The following is a 25,647-nucleotide window of genomic DNA, read 5'->3' on the forward strand; positions in this document are numbered from 1 at the left end:
AGAATTAGTATTAGTTTAGTTGCAAGATATTTGCTTCACTTCCTCCAACTTTATATATGTTAATAATAGTTCTACTACATATTATCATGAGTTGTCGGAACCGACCTCGCGTGGCTTCTGTTCTTAGAAAACAAACATCTATAATGAATCAAAATGCATCATAATAAAATTTACGTATATCTATTATAATAATTCATTGTAATAAACAAACATGATTTTCCTTCGACTTCTCCTGCCACCATACAAAATTTTCCTTACTTATTACACGGAAACACGTACTTTTTAAACGACCGTTACAGAAAATACAGCAAATAAACGTGTATATATAACAGTTAAAAATGCTTCATGAATTCGAAAATAAACATGAAATACAGCCGCTGTAAAGAAACGTCTAGAAACAGTTACTGGATATTTATTTAACTCCGTTTAGAAACACAAACTAATGGTCGCTATAAAAAAAAACTGCTACACACTAAATGAAAAGAGAATCAAACAATAATCAATCTTAACAAATGTATTCTGCACATCACAAAGATTTTAACATAGCTTCAAACGTTATTAATATATCACAAAGCCCAGTTTAGATGCAATGTGTTTAAGTATCTATTATTAATATTCTTAGTATATCGGTTCCCGACACTTAAACGCATCGAACCGACACGGCACTGTGTTTACACTATAAATTATACATATTACACAAACATTGGGATATATTTTATTGCACTATAAAATAGAAAGACGAAATACGAACGTGGTCGACCGCATACCGTCAAATAACCGAGTTTCGATCTATTGACTTCAGAATGCTCTAAGTACATTATCGAAGCAAAAAACGTTTTGTTTCATCAAACAAGTAAAACTATTGTCCGTTACACAAATATATATATAATGGTAATTATTAATAAGACACAATTACCGCACAACCTTATTTTATAACAAATGAGAGGAGATGCTAAATTTTAATTAATAAAAAAAGGCATTTATAACACTTTAGATATCAGACGTTTTATTAAATATAAAAATTAACGATTCTAATAAAGTATTCGACTTAAATAGGAGACCTAAATGAAATGTAACAATTTATTATAAGGAACAATATAGTAACTGTCGTTATTAGTATACTTTTGAATATTCAACGTGTTCTTTGATTTAATACATATGCGATACAAAATATTTAGTCATAAAAAAAACCGATAAAGTTATAAAACCTATCAAAAATAAATGATGTCTTTTATATAGAAAAAAAGATAACTTATCCGTTAGTGCCTTAAACATACACAATATATTTTCAAGTAATTAAACAGATATTTATATAAATATATATATATATATATATAAATATTATAAAGTTAATAAAGGTCATAAATATAATTTATATGTATGTCAACGTGGTACAAGATGTTTCTTCAGCGTGACACGTAATTAGTTTTATAGGACCCTTGTCACATCGACCTTCAGACGGAAACTAAATGTCAAATTGTCACGAGAATACTGATAAAATTATAGATACTGACGTACTCTCGATAAGAAATGGAAAAGATATTTGTTGGAAATCAAAGGAAAATAGTGCTTTCGTTAGAACACAATCAACACTCTTAAAATAAGAGTATTTTACGTGATCTTGTTCCAGCTTAGAGTAACTTTATCTTATAGTTGTAGTACATCTATATCAAGCTTGTATTTAAAATGTTTTTTTTTAGAAACATTCAGCGATATATTATTAGTGTTCGAGAGGTAAATCTGGAGTGCAAAAATCTATTATTATTGCAATCGCAATATATTAGCTTGGGAAACGTTTTTGATATTGGAAGCCGAGTATTTATAATTGCATCATTGAGTTTAATGGTGACAGTAACAATAAACGTTTTTATCCGACTATATATAGAGAACAGTAAAAATTAACTAAGAGTATATTGATGCATAGTTTCTGGGTGTAAGAGTCTTAGCTGATTGTTATATGAAGATGTAGCTGAGCTTGAGCTGAGCAAGTGCTTATAAATGAGAACGTGTTTAACCTTAGAACACAAATCATAGGCTTAAGCATCGTTTTAGTTGGGGCATTAAAACTGTCTATAATATAAAGCGTCATTCAGTCCAAGTTAAACTGATGATTCATATATCACAATCTGGACAACTGGAGGCTTCGGTTGACTCGACACTGGGCTGGTTATCTCCCTGATCACAGCCTCGACGGCTGCTTCAAATTCCAATTGCCTCTTCTCGCCGAGCGAGTCCCTAGCGCTACCGAGTTTCGGCATCGTCACCTGGAAATATAACTTATATGAATATTTCAAAGCAAAGTTTACACGCTGATTGATATTTATACATATATATTTATTGATTTACGCCACTTCTTGCTTCTCTGTATTTTCAGACATACCTAATACTGATTTTTAAAAGAATCAATGATTTTATCCGCAGTTATAATGATTACAATCATTTTCGTTTATGATAAGCGTGATTACTTCATTTGGTCACACAAATGTAAATGTCATTCGTGTTTATGGTACATCGTCTCAGACCATAAAGTCTTCAACCCCTCCCATTAAACCTCCCATTGCCTTATGTCAATGACGCACTCGGATCCGCACATCAATATTATGCCAGCCTTACTCACGTGATTAGGCTCTGTACTCACACGAATGAATATATTTACTTCTTAAATATATATCGAGTGTTTTTTATTAATACATTAAGCTATTCTAATACATTAATTGCCTTATTAAATGGTTCTTTGTAACATATATATAAGACGAAACCTCTTAGCATTCAATGGATTCACCGTGCGGGTGCCGGGTCCATCGCGTTGCAGGGAGAGGAGCTTCAACAGTGCCCGGGACTTGCGACCCAGGTGTAGGTTTAAGGTGCCCTTATCTAACGAGCGTTAAACGCTCACCTCTACCGTCCAAGCTCCTCTCTCTACCGAACTAAATTTGAAAAGAACCTACTAGGGCTGCCTTCGAAGTACGTTCCAAGAATGAATTAATATTAGTTCTGGAGAGGCCCAAGTCTTTTAGTAAGTTGTAGAGAGATTTTGCCGTTATACTTCTCGCTCCCATTTCTACCACGTATAAATCCACGAAAAACCTATTTCTAGTGAGTTCGTTAGTGAGCTCGTGATATTTATTTACTTTGATGGTATGGTCTTTGGGGATGTTGCTTTCCCAAGGAACCGTAAGCTCTATCATCACAACGCGCTTTAAAATTCGCGAATACATAAATATGTCTGGTCTGGAGAACGACGCACCAATATCCTCTGGGATATATATATATATATATATTTCACCAGGATGTCGTTAAGAAACAGTCCTCAAAGATATATATTTCTTAAAATAAAATATATAAATTGTAAGTCTTGCATTTTCTAGTTATTCCTATTTTCTATTCTGAGATATAAGAAACGGATATTGTAAAAACAATACATGGATTGATTTTTGTAATGTTATAATAATTTTACTTGATAGATAAAGTCATATGCAATTATTTTACCATCCTTATAAGAGAGCTCCAACGTTATCGAGGAAATTATTTTTATTATACTAGCAAGAAGCATCCTGTTACATATTGTATTGAAAATATTCATTGATTAGAAATTATATTCCGTTTTAAATCATATTTATTCAAAATTAAATGCTTTAAAAGGTATATGAAACCAAATGTACTTCTTACTTCCTTCATTTAAATATATCTGATTATTATAACAATCATTATTGCCTCATCATAACAATAACTATGTTAATACTTTTTAAAGAATAGTCATTCGGTTGTAAACTAAGAGATACTTCAAATGCAATAAATATATATAATTCAACAGCTAAATAGTTCAGAAAGTTATACTAAACGAAATGAGTGATCACTGTATTTATCTCTTGGATCAGTCTGGATGATGTAACTTTGTAAAATAGTATGTTCTCGAAAAAAATGCTTCTAGCAGTCTCATCCAAAGTATTTTCAAGTTTATACTTGGTGCTTACTTAGTCAATATGCTATATAGTCTTAAAATCTCTTTGTCTGAACATAATATTTACTATATACCTACTTATGTACTCCGCATCGATCGTTATATAACAATTAGGCATCACTAATACGTCCAGTGTACAGTGAACCGTACGACCGTAACAATCGCTATGGTGTAGCATAACTCCATTTTATGTCTCGTAAAGTGTATAATGAATCTGAATTGATATGTAAACATAAAAGAATGTAGATTTGACGATGTCATCTATACATATAAATAATATTGGAGCGCCTGTTTGTAATATTAATATCAGCGTAAAGTAACTTTTTTTTTATTTTCATCTGTCTGTCTGTCTGTTTGTTCCGGCTAGTCTCTGTAATGGCAGGACTTTAATTGGCAAATTAAATTAGGCCACTTTTTATCCCGATCCCGAAATTAAGCGTAATTACTCGCGAGCGGGAGCCGGGGCACATGCGGCGCTTAAAGGATTTCCAATGCTTTTTTTTTTAACGCAGACGTATTCGCGAGTAACAGCTAGTTAGAAATAAAACCTTCGACTCACGTATCCGGAAGAACTCTGGTACGTGTCATACCCGTCCCGTATGATTGGTTAAAGTTTACATCATCACAGCACATACATTTAATTGCCCGTTTCCCTTTCAGGACTTAATATTATGACGTACAAAGATTTATGAATGAAGTCTTTTAATAATGAGATCTAAGACTTTTGCGAGTATTCAATTAAATAAAACTAATAGTTTTCGGATTATGCTACGCGTATTTTATTATTATAAAAACTACATACCGTGATCACGGTTGCTGCAAAGTAACCGAAACGTCGGGAGTATGTAGATTTTAAAAACAATAAAATACGCGTAGCATAATCCGGAAAAATATTATATCCATTTAAGTCCGTTAATAATCCGTACGTAGCGTGACGATGAAAGCCTGGACTAAACATCACGTACTCTGCCCACAAGTGTGCGTCGGCAGGCTATATACGAGGAGTTGACAGGTTATCATTCGTAAATATTCGTTGATATTAGCAGCAAAATAAACTTAGGAAAAACTGACACTGTCTCCTTTGATATGATGTGAAACTTGAAGGGTTTTTAAAAAATAAGACAACGAGAAGCCGCATTAAATTAATAAGAAAATATGTCACCAGAAGTAAGGAACTTTTATCAGAATTAATTTTTATCTTAATTTATACTTGAAGCGATTTTTAATCTAAATATTAAAATGAAAATACTTTAACAAATAATCAAATATTTAAGACGCCTCGGTCCAAAGCAGAATGTTTTGTATGTCAAGAATTTACAACCGCACTGAAAGCATTTCTCACCGCAGATTCACATTTATTGATGAATCCTATCGCCGTTTGATAAAAATAGATCAGCTGTATTGTTTAACAAATTACAGCGCTATTAGAAACTTTATAGGACACTAAAACTAAAAGGGTGGCTATTGGGATGGCGAAGCGTTAGCCGACCTCATTTCTTTCTAATGCAAGCGGTATTCAAAACTAAAATCATTTAATAATCAAATCTATATTTACACCATGCTATGGGACTATTGAATAATACTTTAATATATTTATAATACGCTCTACTTTAAAAAGCATAATCTTACGATAGCATACAGTTTTATAGTCTTGGAGAGTACGCAGATCAATCAATCGAGATTTCAAACATTTATTTCATAGTACAAACGTCTGACAATAATCTCATACTCGGCGTCTCTCTAAGATGAAAATGTTCATCTGTCTGCTAGTAATCAATCACGTGCCGTTTGAACTCGACAGCACTCGTGTATCAACACCAATTGGAATTTCATTAGCGAACACTCCAGACGTGTTACACAAGGTCCTCAATCTAAACTATCATTTCAATTATACCAAGGTCTGGTTTAGGTTTTATGTGGTACTTCGTTCATTGTGTCCGAACATCTAACCGACATTGTGTTATAAAACAAATAGTACACAGGCTTTATAGCTTTAACATAAAAGTTTTACGCCATGCGGAAACTAATCCAACATGGGTAAATTACTTGGCTAAATTCTTGTTTTAGGTCAAGGCTTAAACACGATCCTTGTTTTAAACGGGAAGGCTACTTACAATGGTAAGAACTTTTCTCAGGTCGTTATGTAAGGCGGACACGTCGACACCCCTACCGGCGTCGCCGAGTCTTCTCAATGTGTCTGCGAACGGTCCGGAGAGAGCTCGCAGTTGTTGCCAAGACCTAGCATACTGTCGCCTCACAAGTTCGATAATAGTAGACGTCAGCGCCAAACCAATAAGTATGTACAGTGTACACAGCAACATATATTTGGGTCTCTCTAAAATATTTTCACATTTAATGCTTAGCTTCTAACTTAAAATATAACACGATTTCAACTACACCCAAACAAACGGATGTCTTTGTGTGTTTAGTAGTTGCTAAGTGGTATAACTTACTTGGAACTAGGTCACCGAAACCGATGGTCGTCATTGTAATAAAGCAGAAATAAAACCCATCATAGAACGTCCAGTCATCCTCCCACATTTTAAACAAGCCCGCTCCAGCCGAGAGGTAAACGAATAGGAAACATACCGCCCACAGAGCATACAAGGACCTCTGTCCGGCCGGATTGGCCTCCGATAGTCGAGTGCACCATTCTATGACGGGAGAACTTCATATAAAATTATAAAACAAAATATAATCAGGAATTATGACAATATAACTTTTTAACGAAAAAAGTATGCGTTGCTTCTTATACTTGAGCAGCAAATAGATATATATGCATGTATGTATTTAATTACAAAGATATTAATCGGTATAAATCTATATTGATATATCGAATATAGTTGACCTTTGGTTTCGTTTAACAATTTAATGAAAAATAATTTACATATAAAATCTCGAATACTTTTAAAATCATAAACAAAGACGTGATTTCCAAGTCGTTAAGAATATGGAGATCAGGATTGTATTTATTTGGTTTCTGACCTAGTTTTGACTTGGCACAAGTATGTACTTACATATTTTAGAACAAGGGCAGCCTATAATTTTTACTCTTCCTACAATACGTTCCAATGAAATAAAAATATAAAGCAAATTATGTTTGTTGAAAACTTTATATTAAATATATATTGTGAGAGTGTGTGAGGAGTTTTCAGATCGCAGTCGGAAGATTTATAGATGACGCACGTGATCGCAGACCACGCATAAATATAAGAGAGACTTACTCGGCATTGTTGGTAATTGTTTTGCTACAACTGACACAACTGTAGCGAACACTCTTCCCAAATCAGCTATCACTGTCAGTGTTAGGGGAATACCTATAAGTGCGTATGCGATGCAAAATAATCTCCCCCAAAACGTCTCCGGCACTATGTTGCCGTATCCTATAACAAAACAAACATTACAGCACTTTATATATGTGTGTAACTCATGGTTAGAAGGTTTATTACAAAAATAATTCACATTATTGAAGATATATACTTATATATTATTTTATTTTTAATAAGAAAACAATATATATATTATTTTTTGTTTTCAAATGTATATATTATACATTGTCTGTTATGCTTACATGGTCTTACACACCTATTGTAGTGAGCACTGTGGACGAAAAGAACACAGCCTGCAATACACTCCACTTTTCTTCGAGCGGTGGGAAATTATTCTCTATGTCTAAAGCTAAACCATTTCCAGAAGCGTCTTCCAGAACCTAAAATATTATTGAAAATCATTAAACTTCTAACACGTACACATGTTTTTCAATGTTTTCCCAGCCCGTTTTCATTCACGTTAAATTAATTCAGATTCGTCCTAACATCAGTTAAATTCTAACGTAAATAAACAGAAAGACGATTTTGTTATTAATGTATATAAATTTTTTATCACCGTCCAAGATGTTTGAAATATAAACAATATTTTTTAACAGGAAATATTAACTTGATCACGAGAAACTCCTCTATCATATAAAAATACTTCCAAGTTAATAGCGCTAATATCCGCTTTCTCGCGTAACACACGTCATATTTGTTAAAAAGTTTATAAAATTATAATTTTTTTTTACTTCAGCTTCAGTTCAACTTCTGCGATTTTACCCGAGAGATACATTCGCATTTCATACATAAAATTATTTAGTCACAGCTAACGTTGAAATGGAAATATATTAATGTTATAACAATAGTTTAATCAAGACAGTAAACGCATTAACATCTGTTATGAGATGATGAGAACAGTAACATATCTCAAATACATTACATCATGATAACAAATTAAAAGATTTACTACAATTATTTTTATAAGAATCTTTCATAGATTATGTTATTCCGTCTCTTTCTCTTTAAGTCAATCGAAATTATTTCTCTTGTCAACTAATTTGTTAAGTACATTACTATTTTATGAAGTATTGTAGTCTGGTCTACACGTTAATTAGTTTGAAAATCAAGTCCATGTGTTTCGATTCTTCCACTATTTAGAGTTATTTTATATTTGTAGTGAATATTTTTTTTTTACCTTTTCGTAAACAGCCAAATGATCACTGATGACTTTTTCTAAACTAACTTCTGCTGTCCCGTTTATATAATAATCGGCGACTATTTTGATAAGGTTCCATCTTTCCGTCAAAAGTCGATCTCTAAGATATTCTTGCTTTGCCATCTCCGCTGGATATTCAAGAGCACGGAAAACCTAAAATACATGTAAAATAAACGTTAAAATTATTCATAAATAAAGTGTATCAGAATATTTCAAAACATTTACAGAATATACTTTTGTTGACTACAATGAAATAAATTCATATAAATAATGTAATATTTATTTATATAATTATGGATTAAAATGATTTTTACAATAAATATTAATATTTGTATAACTAAAAATTTTCAAATTCCTTTTGAAATAGACACGATGATATTTTTTTCAGTTTAATATCACTCAGTTCTCGAAAGTTTGACGTATCGCCGTGATTTTTAAGGACGGGTATGAATGGTGGATACATTTTTTGATGCAAAATCAAATGCCAATTGGTGTCTTCAAACCAGACGTGACTCTTAATATCGTAGACGCCAGCTTTGAGGGAACCATATCGTTTACTGGGGTCGGTGTCCAAAAGATGTTTCATTAAAGTTTTGCATTGTGGCGTGACGTAATCTGGGGTCTTGAAGACCCCGCTAAGAATTTTCTCATAAAGCTTCATTGTATCTGAATGATAAAAGGGAGGGTATCCCGCACTCATTTCGAATATCAGTATTCCCAAGGACCACCAATCAACGGAGTACGTATAACCTTTGGATAATATAATTTCCGGCGCTATATACTCTGGAGTGCCGCATATCGTCCAAGTCCTGCTCTTTATCACTTTACAAAAACCAAAATCAGCAAGTTTAATGTAACCGGATTCGTTTATAAGTATATTCTCTGGTTTGACGTCCCTGTGTATAATACAGCAATGATGAAGGTATTCCAGGGCCAACACTATTTGAGCTGCATAAAATTGTGCCAGCGGTTCCGACAGATTTCCCATACGTTTGATTAACGTGAACAATTCACCACCAGCTTCAAATGGTAACAGTAAATAGAGATATAAATTGTCTTTACATGAACAAACAAGTGATATTAAAAAGGGGAATGTTATACTCTGCAGTATCTTCCTCTCTAGGATAACTTGTTTGACGTTTTTCTTCTTAACTACTTGAGTTTTATCGAATGCTTTCATGGCACTATAATGTAGAGTTGATTTATCACGTACGAGAAAAACAGTACCAAACGATCCAACCCCTAAGATTTTGACGACATCATAATCATCTACGCTCTTTTCATACTTTGAAGAGGTGTTGTACAATCGCAAGAATTCTTGTTTCAATTCATCCAAATAACGTTTGTGATTCAGCTGTTGTTCGTATGAATATGAGACTTGTTTTTGTTCCTTCCTATCAAATATCATTTCAGTTCAATGTATGATATTTATTAATTTTCTGCTTTCATAGAATAAATCAATCATAATAATATACGCTATTCTATTCTATTCTTTGATTTATTGGCCAATATACACTAAATGTTTAGGATTCATATGTACTGATTGTCACAAATTTCTGTTTACGATATTGACAGCTGTTTGTCCCGTTTTGACATTCATGATAGACTTCAATGTTACAGCTTTTAAATTTTCAGTTTATTTTTTTGCATCTCATGTACCGCCTTGGAATGTTTTATAGCTAATATAATATAAATAAAAATAAATAAAAATAAATAAAAAAACCCATAACCACCAATTTGTTAGCTTACTGAAACATCGTTAAAGTTTCAAATTTTCTTTATTTGAGAATTTAAATTATTTCTATAAGTAATAACATTTTAGGAAATAATAAATAATTAATATTATACTAAAACAAAGTATATTTAATTATAATAATTTAATTAATTACTTGTTTTTTTTATAGCTAGAAATCCTGAAATTCTTGTTCGTAATAACATTTTGAACCTTTTTTAAGTTTTATTTGTTCTATGTCAGGAAAATTGCTAGTGTCGCCAGGAGAAGGTGCTATAGGTACAAATGGAGCCTGAACCCTCTGATGCAGAACTGACTGCCAAGATATATCATTGAACCAAGGATGTCGTTTTATATCGTAAACACCACTATTCAGTGATCCCAAACGTTTAGTTGGGTCTACTTGCAATAACAATTTTATTAAATTTTTACAATCGGGGTATAACGTATCTGGACATTTGTACACACCATCTAAAATCTTTTCGTAAAGCTTACTGGGATCACTTGCGTAAAACGGTGGATACCCGGCACCCATTTCAAAAATGAGAACACCTAGCGCCCACCAGTCAACGGAAAATGTGTATCCCCGCGACATTATCACTTCTGGAGCTAGATATTCAGGAGTTCCACAGAGAGTCCATGTCTTTTTCTTAATAATTTTACAGAAACCAAAATCACAAAGTTTCAAGTAACCGTTAATGTCAACTAATATATTTTCAGGCTTAATGTCTCTGTGAACGATTCCACAATGGTGTAAATATTCTAAACCTAAAGTGACTTGAGACGCATAAAATTTTGACAAATGATCCGAAAGACTTCCATACTTCTGGATGTAAGTGAACAACTCTCCCCCAGCTACGTACGGCAGAACAAAGTACAGATAAACATTATCCTTGAATGCATCTTCCAAAGATATCACAAAAGGAAACTGAACTCCTTGAAGAATTCTCTTCTCTAACTTTAAATGTTTTACATGTTTCCTCTCTACCACTATTTCTTTTTCAACTACCTTCATAGCGTGATATGTAAAAGAGGTTTTATTTCTCACTAAAAACACCTCACCATAGGCGCCGTTCCCAATTGCTTTGATACTGTCAAAATCACTAGGTGTACTGTTTGATTTAATGTTTTCATCATATCTTTTAATAAAATCAGCCTTCAACATATCCAAATAGCGTCTATGGTCCCTGTGGTTCTGTTGGGTGTAATTTTGCTTAGCCATCTATATATTTCTCTATACTATATAAACTTCATCCAAATACATAAAACAACACATCTAAAAATATCTGTTGTTACAGAAATATAAAAATGATCACGTCAAATTTATCATCCTACACGTGACATTTTTGAAAGCGTTTAAAACTTAATAATATGAAGACTATATTTTCATAAACTATATATAAATACGATAAATATTTACTATCATTTACAAAATTTGCATATTTTTTTTTATCACGAAACATATAATATTTTTAAAAATATAAAAAAAAATAAACAAAAAAATCTTTTTGACAAAAAAAACAGAAGAATATTTTTAGGGTTATAATCAATATTGACAGCTCCTTTTTGCAATAAATATTGGTAAAAACGGCCATTCGAAACATTATATTGAATAATTTGTTCAAACTGATTTCCGAGGCTGAAATCATAAATATGGCAGATGATGCCAAAAGAACTATAGCGATGCCTTCTTTAGGAGGTTATTCGACAGTGAGGCAGGAACAGTATGGCCAATACCTGCGTAAGCTGCGACAAGATTTTATTGATACTTGGAACGAAAAACCTCAGACCAATGCAAAATTATGTGACTTTGAGAAGCAAAAAGTATTGGGGACCGGAGCATTTGGCGTCGTATACTTAACTAAACATGTACATACTGGTAGATACTACGCTATGAAAATGTTGGAAAAGGAAAAAATTGTGAAGTTAAAGCAGATCGAACATAGCTACTATGAGAAGAAAATTCTATGCGGCCTTAATTTTCCTTTCTGTGTCTATATGAAGTACTTTTTCAAAGATAATGTCTACCTTTACTACGTTCTACCATTCGTGGCTGGAGGTGAAATGTTTTCTCATTTACGAAAATTGGGAAAATTTGAGGAGAGGTCGTCAAAATTTTATGGTGCCCAAGTAGTTTTAGCTCTCGAATATCTACACGCATGTGAATTAGTTTATCGCGATCTTAAACCAGAAAATATACTTATAGAAAGAACCGGTTACATTAAAATAACTGATTTCGGTTTTTGTAAGCTGATACGCGGAAGAACTTGGACCTTGTGCGGTACTCCCGAATATCTGGCACCGGAAATAATCCTGAGCAAAGGATACGGCATGTCTGTGGATTGGTGGTCGCTTGGCATACTCTTGTTTGAAATGAGCGCTGGACATCCACCATTTTACGCTTCCGATCCTATGAGAATTTATGAAAAAATTGTTGCCGGTAAATATCGATGTCCAAATCATTTTTCTCAAGAACTTAGAGATTTGATCTCGCGCGTTCTGCAGGTTGACATTACCAGGCGTCTCGGAAATCTTAAGAACGGGGTTTTAGATTTTAAGAACCACAAATGGTTTGCAGAGATCGATTGGGATGGTCTCTTGAATAACCGAATACCAGCTCCTTTTATTCCCAAAGTGCGATCTCCTGGCGATACGACTTATTTTGATAGTTTCGATGACGAATTGACGAAGGAGAGCCCTGTATGTTTGTTCGAAGATGAGTTTGCTGACTTTTAGCTATATTAACTACGTAATACTATGTACCGCAATAGGACGCAATAAGTTATTTTAAGTAGGAATTAAAAACTGTTTCTTTTAAGTTATTAATTATGTTGAATGGTACATGTTCGTTTATTATTATTCATAAACTTCTCTGTAAGTAAAACATATTCTTAATATATTGATTATTTTTGAAGCTGCAATGAAACAATTGACAGCCTATTTAGTTGTTTTATTATAAGCACTTCTAATGCTCATTATTAAGGTATCGGATTACGGGCCGCTTTGTCATTAATTTATTTCAAACTAATATAATCGAAACTTACCAAACCTCCGCCAGCAGTGTATAGCATCAGAGCTACAAATAACCCGACATGGGATAAAGCGGCTCTTGGGAAGAAACGCTCCCATTTCGAGACGCGTGCTGGAGTCCCCATCAAAGTCTCTGTTTCCCAATTCACACTCTTCACACCTTGACACATTCTGACTTCTTCTACTTCTACCACTGAACTGAACTGAACTAGGTTTCCATTTCTGTTTTATAATCCTTAAAACTGGTCATTATTTTCTGCAAAGTTAGGTCTCTTAATATGTTAGCTAAGGCTTCCAGTCTACAATTATAGCTATGTCGAAAGCTTTTATCGAGTAGGAAGCAGGGTATTCTGTTGCAAGCGACATGCATTTGTGCTCTACAACAACGTTTATTTTTATTGCAACTGTTTGTCACTTGTTTCGCGTATAACAACGTCTGTTAAATTTGGTTTGTATTACCTCTTATCTAGGTAAAAAAAATATACCAAGTAAATATCCATATACCCGTTTTCTTTATAAATAACTCTGTTGTAATATTTGTGAAGGAGTTTAAAAAATATATTTTTTTTAGTTAAATTTAATAGGAATCTACTAAGCGAATGGCAATACGCTGGATCGTTTTTATATAAAAAATTTATGACGTGTTTTCAAAGATTTCAATTAGATAAAATCCTTATATTTTGTTGGTTTTTCATATAACAGAATGTCTACACTCTACATATTCGAAGTAAGGCTTATATAATTATATATTCTTCTTATTAATTCCACGGCATAGAAATCTGAACTTGCTGTTTATCAAATTAAAAAAACATTTTTTAATCTCACTAAATATTTCTTCTCATGTCCTTACATTTTCAACTAAAGTGTCTACCACTTAATATTTAAGTAGCTGCCCCTCACAGCCTCGTTTCATATTTCCGATATGACAGAAATTATATTTCGAGAGCTTTGACGAGGGAAGTTAACTAATTATATATTGCCTACTTCTCTAAGACTGAGTACCATTTCACTATACAATGTTCCTGCTTGGATGCCTCTCCTTTAAATGACGCATATATTTACATGAACAATTAACCCATGTAAATGAAATTTTTGTAAAATTATAAACTACCTGATATCAGGCAATGGGAATATCCTCGGAAATGTTTTTCATTCTAAAAACCACCTAATATCATATCGGACAAACTTAATGTTTCCGTGGTTGCAAATTTTAAAATCAACCATGTGAAATATATGAAAGTTTAAAATTTACTTTTAATGTCCGAATTTTTTTTTTCAATTAAATAAAGTCTGCAATGCGTTAAGTTACATAAGAACAATAATTCCGCGGACAGGACGTTGAACTGTCAAACTAACTTGAACGGAAAGGACTTAAACCTTGAAACTATTGATATTAAATTTATAAATAACGCTCACATTAATTATAAAATATTTTAAGACGTACCAATAATTATTATTTCCAGAAAATAAAAAATATATATATTCGGGAACCCGAAGTGTTTTATATTCCTGTTTACTAATCACGATACATAATTAATAATAATATTAAACTTCACGCGAAATCAAACACGATCCGCGAAGTTTCGGCCTTTTCTCGTTTGGATTAAACAACACAAGAGTACGTCCAGCCGCGGTGACGGTCCGCAAACAACTGATCAGTGGTCTACGAACGATCCCGCAGTTACAGATACTGAAAACTATTACAAGAAATCAATTTCACATGTACCGATATTTGATATCAAAAATAAATTTTTATTCGTAATTCACACACAACCTTGGTTCGTTTTATGTATTTCTTTTGGCTTTGTACAACACAGTCCATTGAATGGATCATTTTTAAAATAAATCTCAAACTGTGTTACATTTCGCGTTTTTTTTCAAATATTTCTCGTAAAGTACGCTGTAGTTGTATAACTTCGGACGTCAGGCGCCTGCCTAGTAATAAGCTGTCTGCAGTCTAGACCAACAAGCCAAAACGTTTAAGGTCTTTATTTGAATATAAGTATCTAGCTTTCTGCCAAATCTTTCATAACGATATTTGTACCTTTTCTAATAACGATAAGCAATAAGCGTATTGCAGTACAATACTAATAGTATAGTATTTAATGATAAAACCATACTAAAGGATTATTATTAATAAATGTTTATGAGAGATACTTATATCACCTAATATATAAATTATAAGAAAATACCTTTTATGTAGATCAATTTTATTGCGCCATAAAAAATATAAAGCCAGATTTGGAAACAGTTGTATCATTATTTAGCAATAATTAGGGAAACACTGGGGAATTTATATCACAGTTACTTAAAAAGGGACCCCGGGTCGATGTTGCGGCAAATCCATTAAAAACACGCGACGCCTGATCGTCTCTGGGATAACACAAATTAGTAATATTGCTTGTGTTTCATAACAGGAGCTTTATCGTTTGATTTCCATAAAAAAAGTTTTCATACAATTAACAATTTCCCAGGATAAAGGTATATAGGAGAAAAGAAAATCTTTGTTTATTCTATAGTACATTGCTGTTAAAAATATTGTTAATCAATGGTTGAAGCGAAATATGTACCTAATATTATTAATACTTTTAAAATATTTAAATACAAAACAATTTAAAGAAGAATAATTTGAACGAACTATAAACAAAAGTACAATAATTTAAAACTATTAATTATTGCATCATTACACAACTTATGTCATACGTAATTTTACCCGCGACATGAACACCAACTTTGACATTAAGCTCAGAGAGACATGTTTAGTGTTTTAAAACAATATACAAATATGGTAGCCAATCAGCTACTTGTATATTCTGTGTCAGGTGTCATGCTGGAATAACACGGAATCCCGAGATAAATTGTAGCCCACATATTAATTTAATGTTAATTTATATAAATTTTAATCATAATCCGTTAAGTAATTAAGGTGTTAAAGGGCAAGAGACATCCATACATCATTCTCATACTTACTAAGCATATTTTTTTTTTATTACCATAAATCAATCAAGTTATTTTCCTTGTTTTTTCTCACAAGTAATTATATAAAGAGAGCCGTTCTATATATAATATATTTTAATATTTATAACATACAGCCTTAACACTCAATACTCTTATGAGAAGATATCTAAACTCCTTGCAAGTACAATATCTTTATACAATTGTATCGATAATAAAATTTACATACTCGTAACAATTTTATAAAATAATCCATTTTTTTATTTGTCTAAAAATTTAAGTAAATTTTTAAACTCATTTATCCCGATACGGCGACAAGGATTATAGCGACTTATTTGTTTTGCATGCGTTTTTTCACTCTTATAGTTTGTCGATAGAAACTTATCAAGTCAGAGGAAGTTAGGAAATTATGGTGCTCCATCATAACGCTACATAAACCCCATTAACTTATTTTCTTTCATAAATCTTCGCACAAAACAGTATTAATTTAGGTCAATTGGCAAACGTTTCGTAAGTAGTGGTTCGTAGTGGCGTATCAGGCTAGGGTTGCGGATGCAAGCGCAATGATGTAACGCTGCCTGGCTCGGAGCGGGAGAAGGTACGGGGGTTTAAAGTCAGTAGGAGTCTGACACTCAATCTTGTCCCACCCGTACTAAGAGGTCATTTGATCATTTTCCGCCTCAATAAAAAGTCTTAATCAAAGAAGGTTTCACGTAAATCTATAATTTACGTGACAATAAATTAGGTCACACAAGCAATTTTTGCTTCATTATTATAATTAAGCGTAATTTATCATTTGAAAACAATTACATTTTTCCTTATAATTTGAGCAACAAACAGATGATATAAATAGCAACACTGACATTTACAAAGTAATAAATTATAAGTTTTTATTATATGAACGTGCAAAGTCCGACTGAGTACAAATCCTCGTAAATATACCTTTGTCACCTAAAACGAAAATAAGGATCACAGATAAGGCATGGATATGATTACGTAAATATATAGTGAAAAATTATTTTTTTTTCGTACCGTTTGTTTAATAACGTCTCGAAAATTCCTTAAGCAACCACCGCAACATCCACTCGCAACTTATTACTTACCATTACCATCAGGTTGCCAGAACCGTTCAATTCCCTTCAATGTTGTAATAGAAATACATACTGTCGCGGAAAAATTAATATTTTAATATATTTAGTTTGTAAGATAAAATGCTACGAAGCCTTGGAGGTCTCTTATAAAGTTAACACTTTATCTATGTCTATTTTATTGTTTCGCAACAGTGAACACATCCACTGCCCAGCATTCTTAAAATGATATGCTTATGAATGTCTGTCTGTCTACTTTCTTACAGTAACAGTAGCTCGTGAGGTTGTGTTAAAGAAGAAACTTATTAATGTGAATCTTATAAACTTGGTTTGAATAATATTGCATGCTTAAAAAAAAAATGAAAAAAATGGCGGATGGCTCACAATGTCTTACTTTTGTCCGTACCTACTACATGTTTATATAAAAAAAATTAAATAAAAATTTAAGTTTTTTGCTAATTAAAAGTTTTTTTTTTTTTGTATAACAATTCCGCAAATTATTAAATTGAAATATGTAAGCGTTACAATTTCTTAGTTGATTAAAACTAGACGAGCATCTGAGCGCTGTAAGTGTGTAGCAATATTACACGTTCTAGAAAATTAATGTAACCATTGTCTAAACCAGTTAGGACTTTTTATATCCGAAGATAATTGTATCTGAAACAAGTTTTATATTCAACAATAAAAACATAATTTTGTTTTCACAACACTGCAGGTGGTGAATATTGAGAATCGATTCTTGACCATCGTTTAGGATTAAGCAAGAAATCATGTATCTTGGAATCCAAATGTCTTATGAGGATTTGGCTTTTGTTGTTGAAACGAATTGTATGGCACACCTGGTATAGGTATTTGCAGATCATCGAAACGATTTAGGATGCAGGCTGTAAGAAGAAAAGCTCGAAATAGTATATACAGTACAGAACTCAGAAGAGTTAATTTTTTTCCAAATTCACCCTAAGGTTAGGCTTGACAATCCTAGGACCCTGAACTCATCGACATATCGAAATTAATTGGTACCTATTACGTAAGGATCTTTAATTTTAAAGACGGGAAAGAAATTGGGCGTACCAATGAGTCGAATAATAAGACAACTTGAAACTGCAGCCGGATGCCATTAAAGCATTTTATATAAATATTTACCATTCATTTTCTTTACAACTCCGAATTATATTGTACGTATTATTTTTAATGTTGTTACGAAACAATAATTGTTACGTTACATGGTCTTTAATACAAAGGACGGAATTAAGTCATTTTTGTAGCAACGAATTTAGAATAAGCACTACTGAGGCTTACCGGTATTAACCATGGTAGTAAATTCAAGTGCGTTATCTTCAACCCGATCTAACATAGAAAAAAAGGATCCACAACGGCTATTATAAATGATAACTCGATTAACAAACTCGGATATTTTAATGGAAATTAATTGACACGTCATAAACGTGACGTACGTCATTATTCAATTATATACTATACTTATACACAGAACTATCCATACATTAATATTATAAATGCGAAAGTAACTCTGTCTCTCTGTCTGTATGTCTGTTACTCAACCACGTCTAAACTACTGAAACAATTTACACGAAATTTGGTATGGAGATATTTTAATAACCGAGAAAGGACATAGGCTACTTCTTAGCAAGGAAAATTGACGCATTCCCATGGGAAAATTCAGGTGGGCCGATCGCTTTAACGCCTAAACTACTGAACAGATTTAAATGAAATTTGGTAAGGAGATAGTTTGAGACTTAAGAAAGGACATGAGTTTCTTTTGACCGGAGGAAATCAACGCATTCCCATGGGAAAAATTACTTTTCTGGCCAAGGAAGGAAAAACTAAAAACATCGTATATAAAAATGTATTGCAGTAACCTATCTTCTTCTTAAAATGTATTAACGTAACCTATGACAATCACACTTAGTATGGCCTCATCCCATCTCGGCACAATTCAAACATACGAACAAAAAGTACATCTCAGGTGTTTTCATACTACTATACAAAAAAACTATCCAATGCGGACGAAGTCGCGGGTAAAAGCTATATATTACTAATTCTGAAATTTACGCGGACGAAGTCTCGGGCAAAAACTAGTAGTAAATAAGTTTTAATTATACAACGTTTAGAGAAATTAAAAACCAGCGCGTAACAGATCAGAACAATGGTGACTAATTATAGTCTAAGGATACTAAGTACAGTCATAAGTATACCATTACAACGAACTAAATTTATGTTCAATAAAAACACAACATTAATTTACAGCTGATTGTTTTATTAAACATAAATATACACGTTTATATATATATAGATATCATAAATTGATATATAAGTCACATTCTATTGCGGTAAATGTATCACGTCCCGAGTTTCTAGTAACTTCATTAATATGATTAAAACTTATGAGAACGGAATACAGCCCTCGATATCATCACTCCATACCTAAGAGCGCCATCAAACCTAATGAGCTGTTATACGCTGCCGACAACTTCGTCACGATGCCAAATATGTGTTAGATACAAAAATTTTTGCATTTTCATCCGAATTAATCATAGTTATTTCGTAATTACTTAAAATATACAGCGCAGAGGTAATCTCACACTTTGATGAACAATTGTTAAGCATAAAATTGTTTTATTTCATAAAATTAATTATATTTTAAATTAACCGGTTTTTATGCGAGTGTTTTATTTTACATGTTATTATAGTTATTTCTCTGTCGCTCGGTAATACGGCAATCCGATATAAGTTTCTCACCTCGACCTGTCATTTCACCTCTCAATGTCAGTCAAGATGGGTTAGTGAATTTTAAATGATTTACCTCACAAAAGAACAATTCAAATTAGCACCTAAATGTCAAATAATGGATATCACATTTAATGGTATCTAGATTTTAATGACAGTATTATTTTTTAAGAATATTTATAAATTAAATATATCTTTTTCACGTTTCCAATACGAATGAAGCCATGGCATAAAAATGTATCTTGCCATGGCTTAAAAAAATATGTAGAAAGAGAAAGGTTATAAACTTTTTAATTTAGCAAAAGTTTTTGTCTCAACTTTCGTAAGTTACTTTATTCATCGATATGGAAGTTTTGACAAAACTATCAATGTCTTATACACGACAAAATTAACCGAAAATACATTTTTTATGATTTTAAGTCATTGGTCCCAAACAATGAGGCGGTGACATATTGTAATTATATATAGAAGACACTCTAGCATCCATTTAGCGCCTGACTTTGTGTCGACGTACTAATTTAGGATGAACTAATTTAAAAATAAATATGCTCTAAGAAATAAAAGACAACGACGATATTAAAATATACTATAATTAAACTTTAAACTGAAAATAATTACAAGGTCTAGTAGAAACATACCTACCTATATTTATCACATTATCGAGCTAGATTAAGCCAGGGTTAAAAGCAATGTATTTGTGATTCAAATACCTCAGCTACCTACAAGGAAACTATCATGTCGATCGATATTGTTTTGTTTAAGACGTATTGTGAAACGGACGTACAAACAAACAAGCACGTACGCACAAACATACACAAGCGCTCACGCTCGCATAGAAACAAAAGTCAAGCGCACACACAAACACGCACGCACACACGCGCACCCAAACGTTCATATTTATAAATATACTCAAATCTATAAATAGCCAACTAAATTTGACTAAAAACACAGAATTAAGTTCTGTATATATTTTTGTAACTTCGAACCAAAAATATAATTTAATAGCCAATAAACTTTAGACTTTTTATTCAAAAAGTTAATCTTTAAGTTATATGAAATCAAATTTGATTTCATATAAATGGTGTTCGCAAAATGGCATGATTAAGTCAGACTTATTGACAACCAGTTTGCTACATCGCATTGAACTTGAAACGCCTTTCATATTTTGGACATTTTTATATTTTTTTGAGCACATTCAAAAAAAAACAGCTCAGATTAGTGAATATTTCATCTAAAAAGATAAAAAATATTGATGCTTTTTTATACATCATTTATAAATTATAATATAAACAGTTCTATATATAGTCTTTATTTCAAAAACAATGAAAAGTAATGATAGAAATATCTTAAGAAGTCGACATAACAAGAAAAATGTATTGTGAATTTAGGTATGCTGTTTTAACTGTCATAGGAATGCATTTCTATGAAACTTTCCGAGGAAGCTTGTGAACAGGCGTCACGTTTTACGCGTCTTGACTTAAACGTTGATATTCCAAGCTGTACTAATCAGTTGAAAACAAAAACAAAATACATTATTCCAGCTTGATCTTCCATTGGATAAAATTCATGTTGTAAATTAATAATATTCTAAAAACCTTAAGATCATCTGTTGTTCAGTCTAGTAGAATGTTTTAGTTACAATCTAATACAACACCCTTATTACGAAACGTCCTCCCGCCTGTGCCGTGAACGAACGAACGAACGAACGAACAACGAACAAAGAATCGTAACCCCTGTGTGACCTGCGACTATTCGTTATAATTCGACCTCGTCTTTTATTCATTTATTATCCTCATAAATATTCCTCGCGAATAAAAATTTAAGCATAAACAGTTTCCTCAAATATTTTTTATTCATAGAACCTTATTTAGTGCTACAAAAAGTGGTATTATTATAAAACAAACAAAATATATGTTTGTATAAACACATGGCTATGAGTTATTGATTAATACGCGAAGTGAGCGTTCTTACGACCAGGAAGGGGCTTTAATAACATGGCTTTTTAAGGAACACGATGAGATGAATCTTATTCTTATATTAATGTCTGATTACAATTTTAGTACATTATTAATTTTTAAATCAGTAATATTAATAGCCGAGCCCTTCCTCAGTGTGCCAATGGTTACTTGTATAATCGAGGATTCAGAACGAAACAGGAAAACGAAACGTCGTATAATCTGTCGTCTGTCTGTAAAACTCAAGAAAGCCTTTCTTAGAAGCACTTGAAGGTGGAGTTCGCTACTATATGCCAAGGCTTGAAACATTCGCAGTTTTTAAAAAAATCTACCTTTTTTGGTCGACATAAGTATATGTTCTCTAGAAGTTTTTTTTTCTCAAACCAATCCTAAAATTTATATTGGAAGGTACGTCAGAAAAATCGCGGTGATATTAGATGTTACCACGGTAAACCATTACACACCTACATCCCTTTACATTTTTAACCAATCTTAGTTAATGTTATTCAATGTTCAGAAAAAAACATATGTATATAATTCTGTGATGATGAGATAAAAAATATTATAAACAAAACGCGAACAAGCTACATTAAAAAAACTTTGAATAACGATTTGTTTATTTGTATATCAAAACGAATTTTTTAAAATATAATAACAAAAAAACGTTCAAAACTACGACTAAATAACTAAGAAAATAGTTGAAAAATATCTCAACATAAAAAACATTATTCTATGTTAAAAAATATATATATGTATGTGCATAAATATTTTTATTGCGTTTTATGAGCAGCTTTAACAGCACAGTATATATTGGTTATTTTCCTCGCTAATGAATCTTTTTTTATAACACACAAAGAACTTGACAATTATAGGCGCAATATAATAATAAAAAAATGACAATAAAAATCAACTTGATCTAGCAATGACGTTAGACAAAAGACATTATGCAAAATAATAATGAGAAAAAAAAATTACTCAACATAACGTGTCGCTGAGGTTCACAACTATAATTACAACATATAGTTAGCCGAGCGTTACAATCAGTGTCCTGAAAGATAACAGTATGTTATGAACCAGAAAAAGTACTTGGAGACAAACAGTCAGTTAAGTGAATTAAAAACAGCGTTCTGTAAGAACAAAATTATGTGTAATGGTTTAAATTGTTTATAATAGCAATATTTGCAGGATGCATATTTTTAATAATAATAAAATAAAACTTAGTAATCCGAATATATTAGTTTCATTTAAATGAATACTCGCGAAAGTCTTAGACGCCATTGTGGTTACCCGATTATTTATCTTATAATTATCTTATTAATATTTTTCTAATTAGACAGAGGTACTTAGAGCTTTTAACAACTATTGTAACTCCATCAATCAAAATTACTGTACGTACATTAGATGAATTGGAGGAGATCTTTGTAGACTGGCAAACAGATATTCAGAAAATAAGAGAAAATGAACTAATAGACAAGGTTTAAATTTATGTAATTAATGTTTATATGACGTACTATGTATACGGGTTTTGTTAAGAGGCTATTTATAACTATTATTACATTAAATGCAGGCTATATTACTGGTTAGCACATATCAAATATGGTATGACAGAGACACGATTTTCGCCGGAGTACCTCCACCACAGATTTGGATGCTCACACAACATATTAAAAGTAGTTTTTCATTCAAAAATCTTCTCACATACTTTCAATTTGGCTATATAAATGAAAACTAGGGACGCCCCGTACACTAAACTTGTGATAAGGCTATAAGCACAACTGTAATTCAACAACGTGCCTAACATAAATTTTCACGCACTAGCGTTTGTTAAATAACTTTTATATCCAAACAAATGGGATCGCAATAAACAAGAGCACGATATAATTTTTTTGCCATCACGATATTAACATATTTAACACGTAAATGACACAATTATTCCGTGAACATTGAAGTAAACAGAATCTGATTTACGATTCGCTGTTTCAATGGAATATGGAGATATTAAATAATTCATCAGCGACGACATCTGCATTTTAAAAACAGCTCGATTCGGTTAATTTTGAAAATATACTAAATTAAAAACAATATTATGAGGAAATAAACCAATTAAGTGTGACTGAAAATCTCTATTCTATATTAATTTGATATTTCTTTCCTTCTCCATGTGCGAAGAGGCTTTTTGCTCCGCAGTGGGCTCCGATAGGCTGATGATGATGATGATGATGATTCCTTCGTCTATTTTAATTTAAACATTATTAATCTCACCTTAAAATCGTACGTAATTTTTAACGAGTATATGATTTTTATAAAGATTAGAATATTTTTAATATACGAGTATATATATATATATGAACCTTGAAAAAAACTTCACACTGATTAATATCGCCCTGATCTTTGATATAGTTAACCTTTTTATTGGATACGACTTTGATATTTTAAATTAAATAATAAAACACGCTAAGGTAACTTACTGCTTTACTTGCATATACTAGTTTACATTGTTACTATAATCGATTATTTGTTTGCAAGCAATTTGATGGGAAATCTTCAATCACATAGTAATTCCTTTAGAAAAGGGAAAGTATTGTTTTGAAATAATTAATAATTGAGATTTTACAATAGTTTTTAATCTAACAGATGAATATTGTATTTAAAAAAAGTGAATATGAAGGACAGAAAAGTTAACCGACATGTATGTTATGTTTATTTAAATATATATATATATATATATATTTAATGAAATATTTTTTATTCGGGCTATAGCTTGGGTTGTTGTTATCGGTAAAAGTGTCTAGAGAAAGCACTGAATCTAAGTAAATCGGCGAATTAAACTGACTAACTGAACATAAAAAAAATTGGTTTATTTAATCTTAAAAGTAAAGCGCTCATTCCGTTCTAAAAAATAATTGCTTGACTCAGTACAAGTTGAGTCGTTTACTTAAACACCGACGGTTTCATCGTTTGTCATTCATAATTTTTTTGGGTTTTTTCGATAATAAACTAGATGAAAATTTGACAGTACTAACTCCTCCAGAAAATATTATCTTCAAAGCCAGAATTACGCTGATTAATACATTGAGACTGTGAGTGCGTTTTTGACTTGTGTAAAATATTATTTATTCAATTAAACCTTCCTACGGACTTCACAATAAAAAAAAATATATTTTAATTTCCCCTATCTAAATGACAAATAGTTTTCGCTAACATCCTATTATTACGGAACAAAATTTGTGAATTTTAGTCATCGTTTTACTCAAATCCCTGTAAAAATTGTTATTGAAAGGCTTTACACACATAAACGAAATAGAACTATGTTCCTTAATTAAACTCAGACTTCTATGATTGCGGACAAAGCAATCGAAGGCGATAAGTACTTAATAACTATCGTAAATTATCACGTTTGTTACAGTAAGTATTATTCAATAAGATAAAAAGGAAAATCAGAATCACGTTCATACAAAAACATTAAACAACGTAATCTATTATACACTCGGTTAACGTTGAACATAGAGTCTTCCGACTTATAAAGCGGCCATTAGTGATGTCTCACTTAATTTAAAAAAAAAAAATTATACGATGACATTTCTTATTGAATGAAAATAATTTTTTTTTTTGTCACTCCATAGTGGCTATTATTAAACATGGAACAATCACAGC

General features: G+C 31.9%; 4 protein-coding genes across 7 annotated transcripts; 1 reads left to right on the forward strand and 3 right to left on the reverse strand.

Moving 5' to 3' along the window:
• Positions 1-1,230: 1,230 nt before the first annotated feature.
• Positions 1,231-15,103, reverse strand: LOC116766501 (TWiK family of potassium channels protein 9-like). 4 transcript variants are annotated; one of them, XM_061522865.1, is made up of 9 exons: positions 15,025-15,103; positions 14,807-14,947; positions 13,265-13,506; positions 8,468-8,641; positions 7,547-7,670; positions 7,186-7,344; positions 6,415-6,615; positions 6,076-6,296; positions 1,231-2,264 (listed from the first exon to the last, which is right to left on the reverse strand). In XM_061522865.1, exons 3-9 carry the CDS (start codon positions 13,418-13,420, stop codon positions 2,100-2,102), a joined length of 1,200 nt encoding a protein of 399 aa, XP_061378849.1. In that variant the 5' UTR covers positions 13,421-13,506; positions 14,807-14,947; positions 15,025-15,103; the 3' UTR covers positions 1,231-2,099. The 4 variants fall into 4 exon arrangements, with proteins under 4 accessions (XP_061378849.1, XP_061378845.1, XP_061378847.1 ...); XM_061522861.1 differs by having other exon boundaries at positions 14,695-14,947; XM_061522863.1 differs by lacking the exons at positions 14,807-14,947; positions 15,025-15,103 and adding an exon at positions 14,235-14,666.
• Positions 8,767-10,144, reverse strand: LOC116766499 (cAMP-dependent protein kinase catalytic subunit alpha-like). The gene has a single exon (XM_032656374.2). The coding sequence runs from the start codon at positions 9,894-9,896 to the stop codon at positions 8,826-8,828; it is 1,071 nt and encodes a 356-aa protein (XP_032512265.1). The 5' UTR covers positions 9,897-10,144; the 3' UTR covers positions 8,767-8,825.
• LOC116766500 (cAMP-dependent protein kinase catalytic subunit alpha-like) lies at positions 10,384-11,541 on the reverse strand. Its single transcript, XM_032656376.2, has one exon. The coding sequence runs from the start codon at positions 11,440-11,442 to the stop codon at positions 10,393-10,395; it is 1,050 nt and encodes a 349-aa protein (XP_032512267.1). The 5' UTR covers positions 11,443-11,541; the 3' UTR covers positions 10,384-10,392.
• On the forward strand, positions 11,771-13,133 carry LOC116766498 (cAMP-dependent protein kinase catalytic subunit alpha-like). Its single transcript, XM_032656373.2, has one exon. The coding sequence runs from the start codon at positions 11,874-11,876 to the stop codon at positions 12,954-12,956; it is 1,083 nt and encodes a 360-aa protein (XP_032512264.1). The 5' UTR covers positions 11,771-11,873; the 3' UTR covers positions 12,957-13,133.
• Positions 15,104-25,647: the final 10,544 nt, after the last annotated feature.

This window comes from Danaus plexippus, chromosome 15 (genome assembly GCF_018135715.1).
Source record: "Danaus plexippus chromosome 15, MEX_DaPlex, whole genome shotgun sequence".
NCBI lineage: Eukaryota > Metazoa > Arthropoda > Insecta > Lepidoptera > Nymphalidae > Danaus > Danaus plexippus.

Coding starts and splice junctions, on each gene's coding strand:
- LOC116766499 (XM_032656374.2), bottom strand. CDS start 9,896: ATGATATTTGATAGGAAGGAACAAAAACAAGTCTCATATTCATACGAA.
- LOC116766498 (XM_032656373.2), top strand. CDS start 11,874: ATGGCAGATGATGCCAAAAGAACTATAGCGATGCCTTCTTTAGGAGGT.
- LOC116766501 (XM_061522865.1), bottom strand. CDS start 13,420: ATGTGTCAAGGTGTGAAGAGTGTGAATTGGGAAACAGAGACTTTGATG. Junction 8,642..13,264: donor ACACTGCTGGCGGAGGTTTG/GTAAGTTTCGAT, acceptor CATGTATTTTAG/GTTTTCCGTGCTCTTGAATA. Junction 7,671..8,467: donor ATTTGGCTGTTTACGAAAAG/GTAAAAAAAAAA, acceptor ATAATATTTTAG/GTTCTGGAAGACGCTTCTGG.
- LOC116766500 (XM_032656376.2), bottom strand. CDS start 11,442: ATGGCTAAGCAAAATTACACCCAACAGAACCACAGGGACCATAGACGC.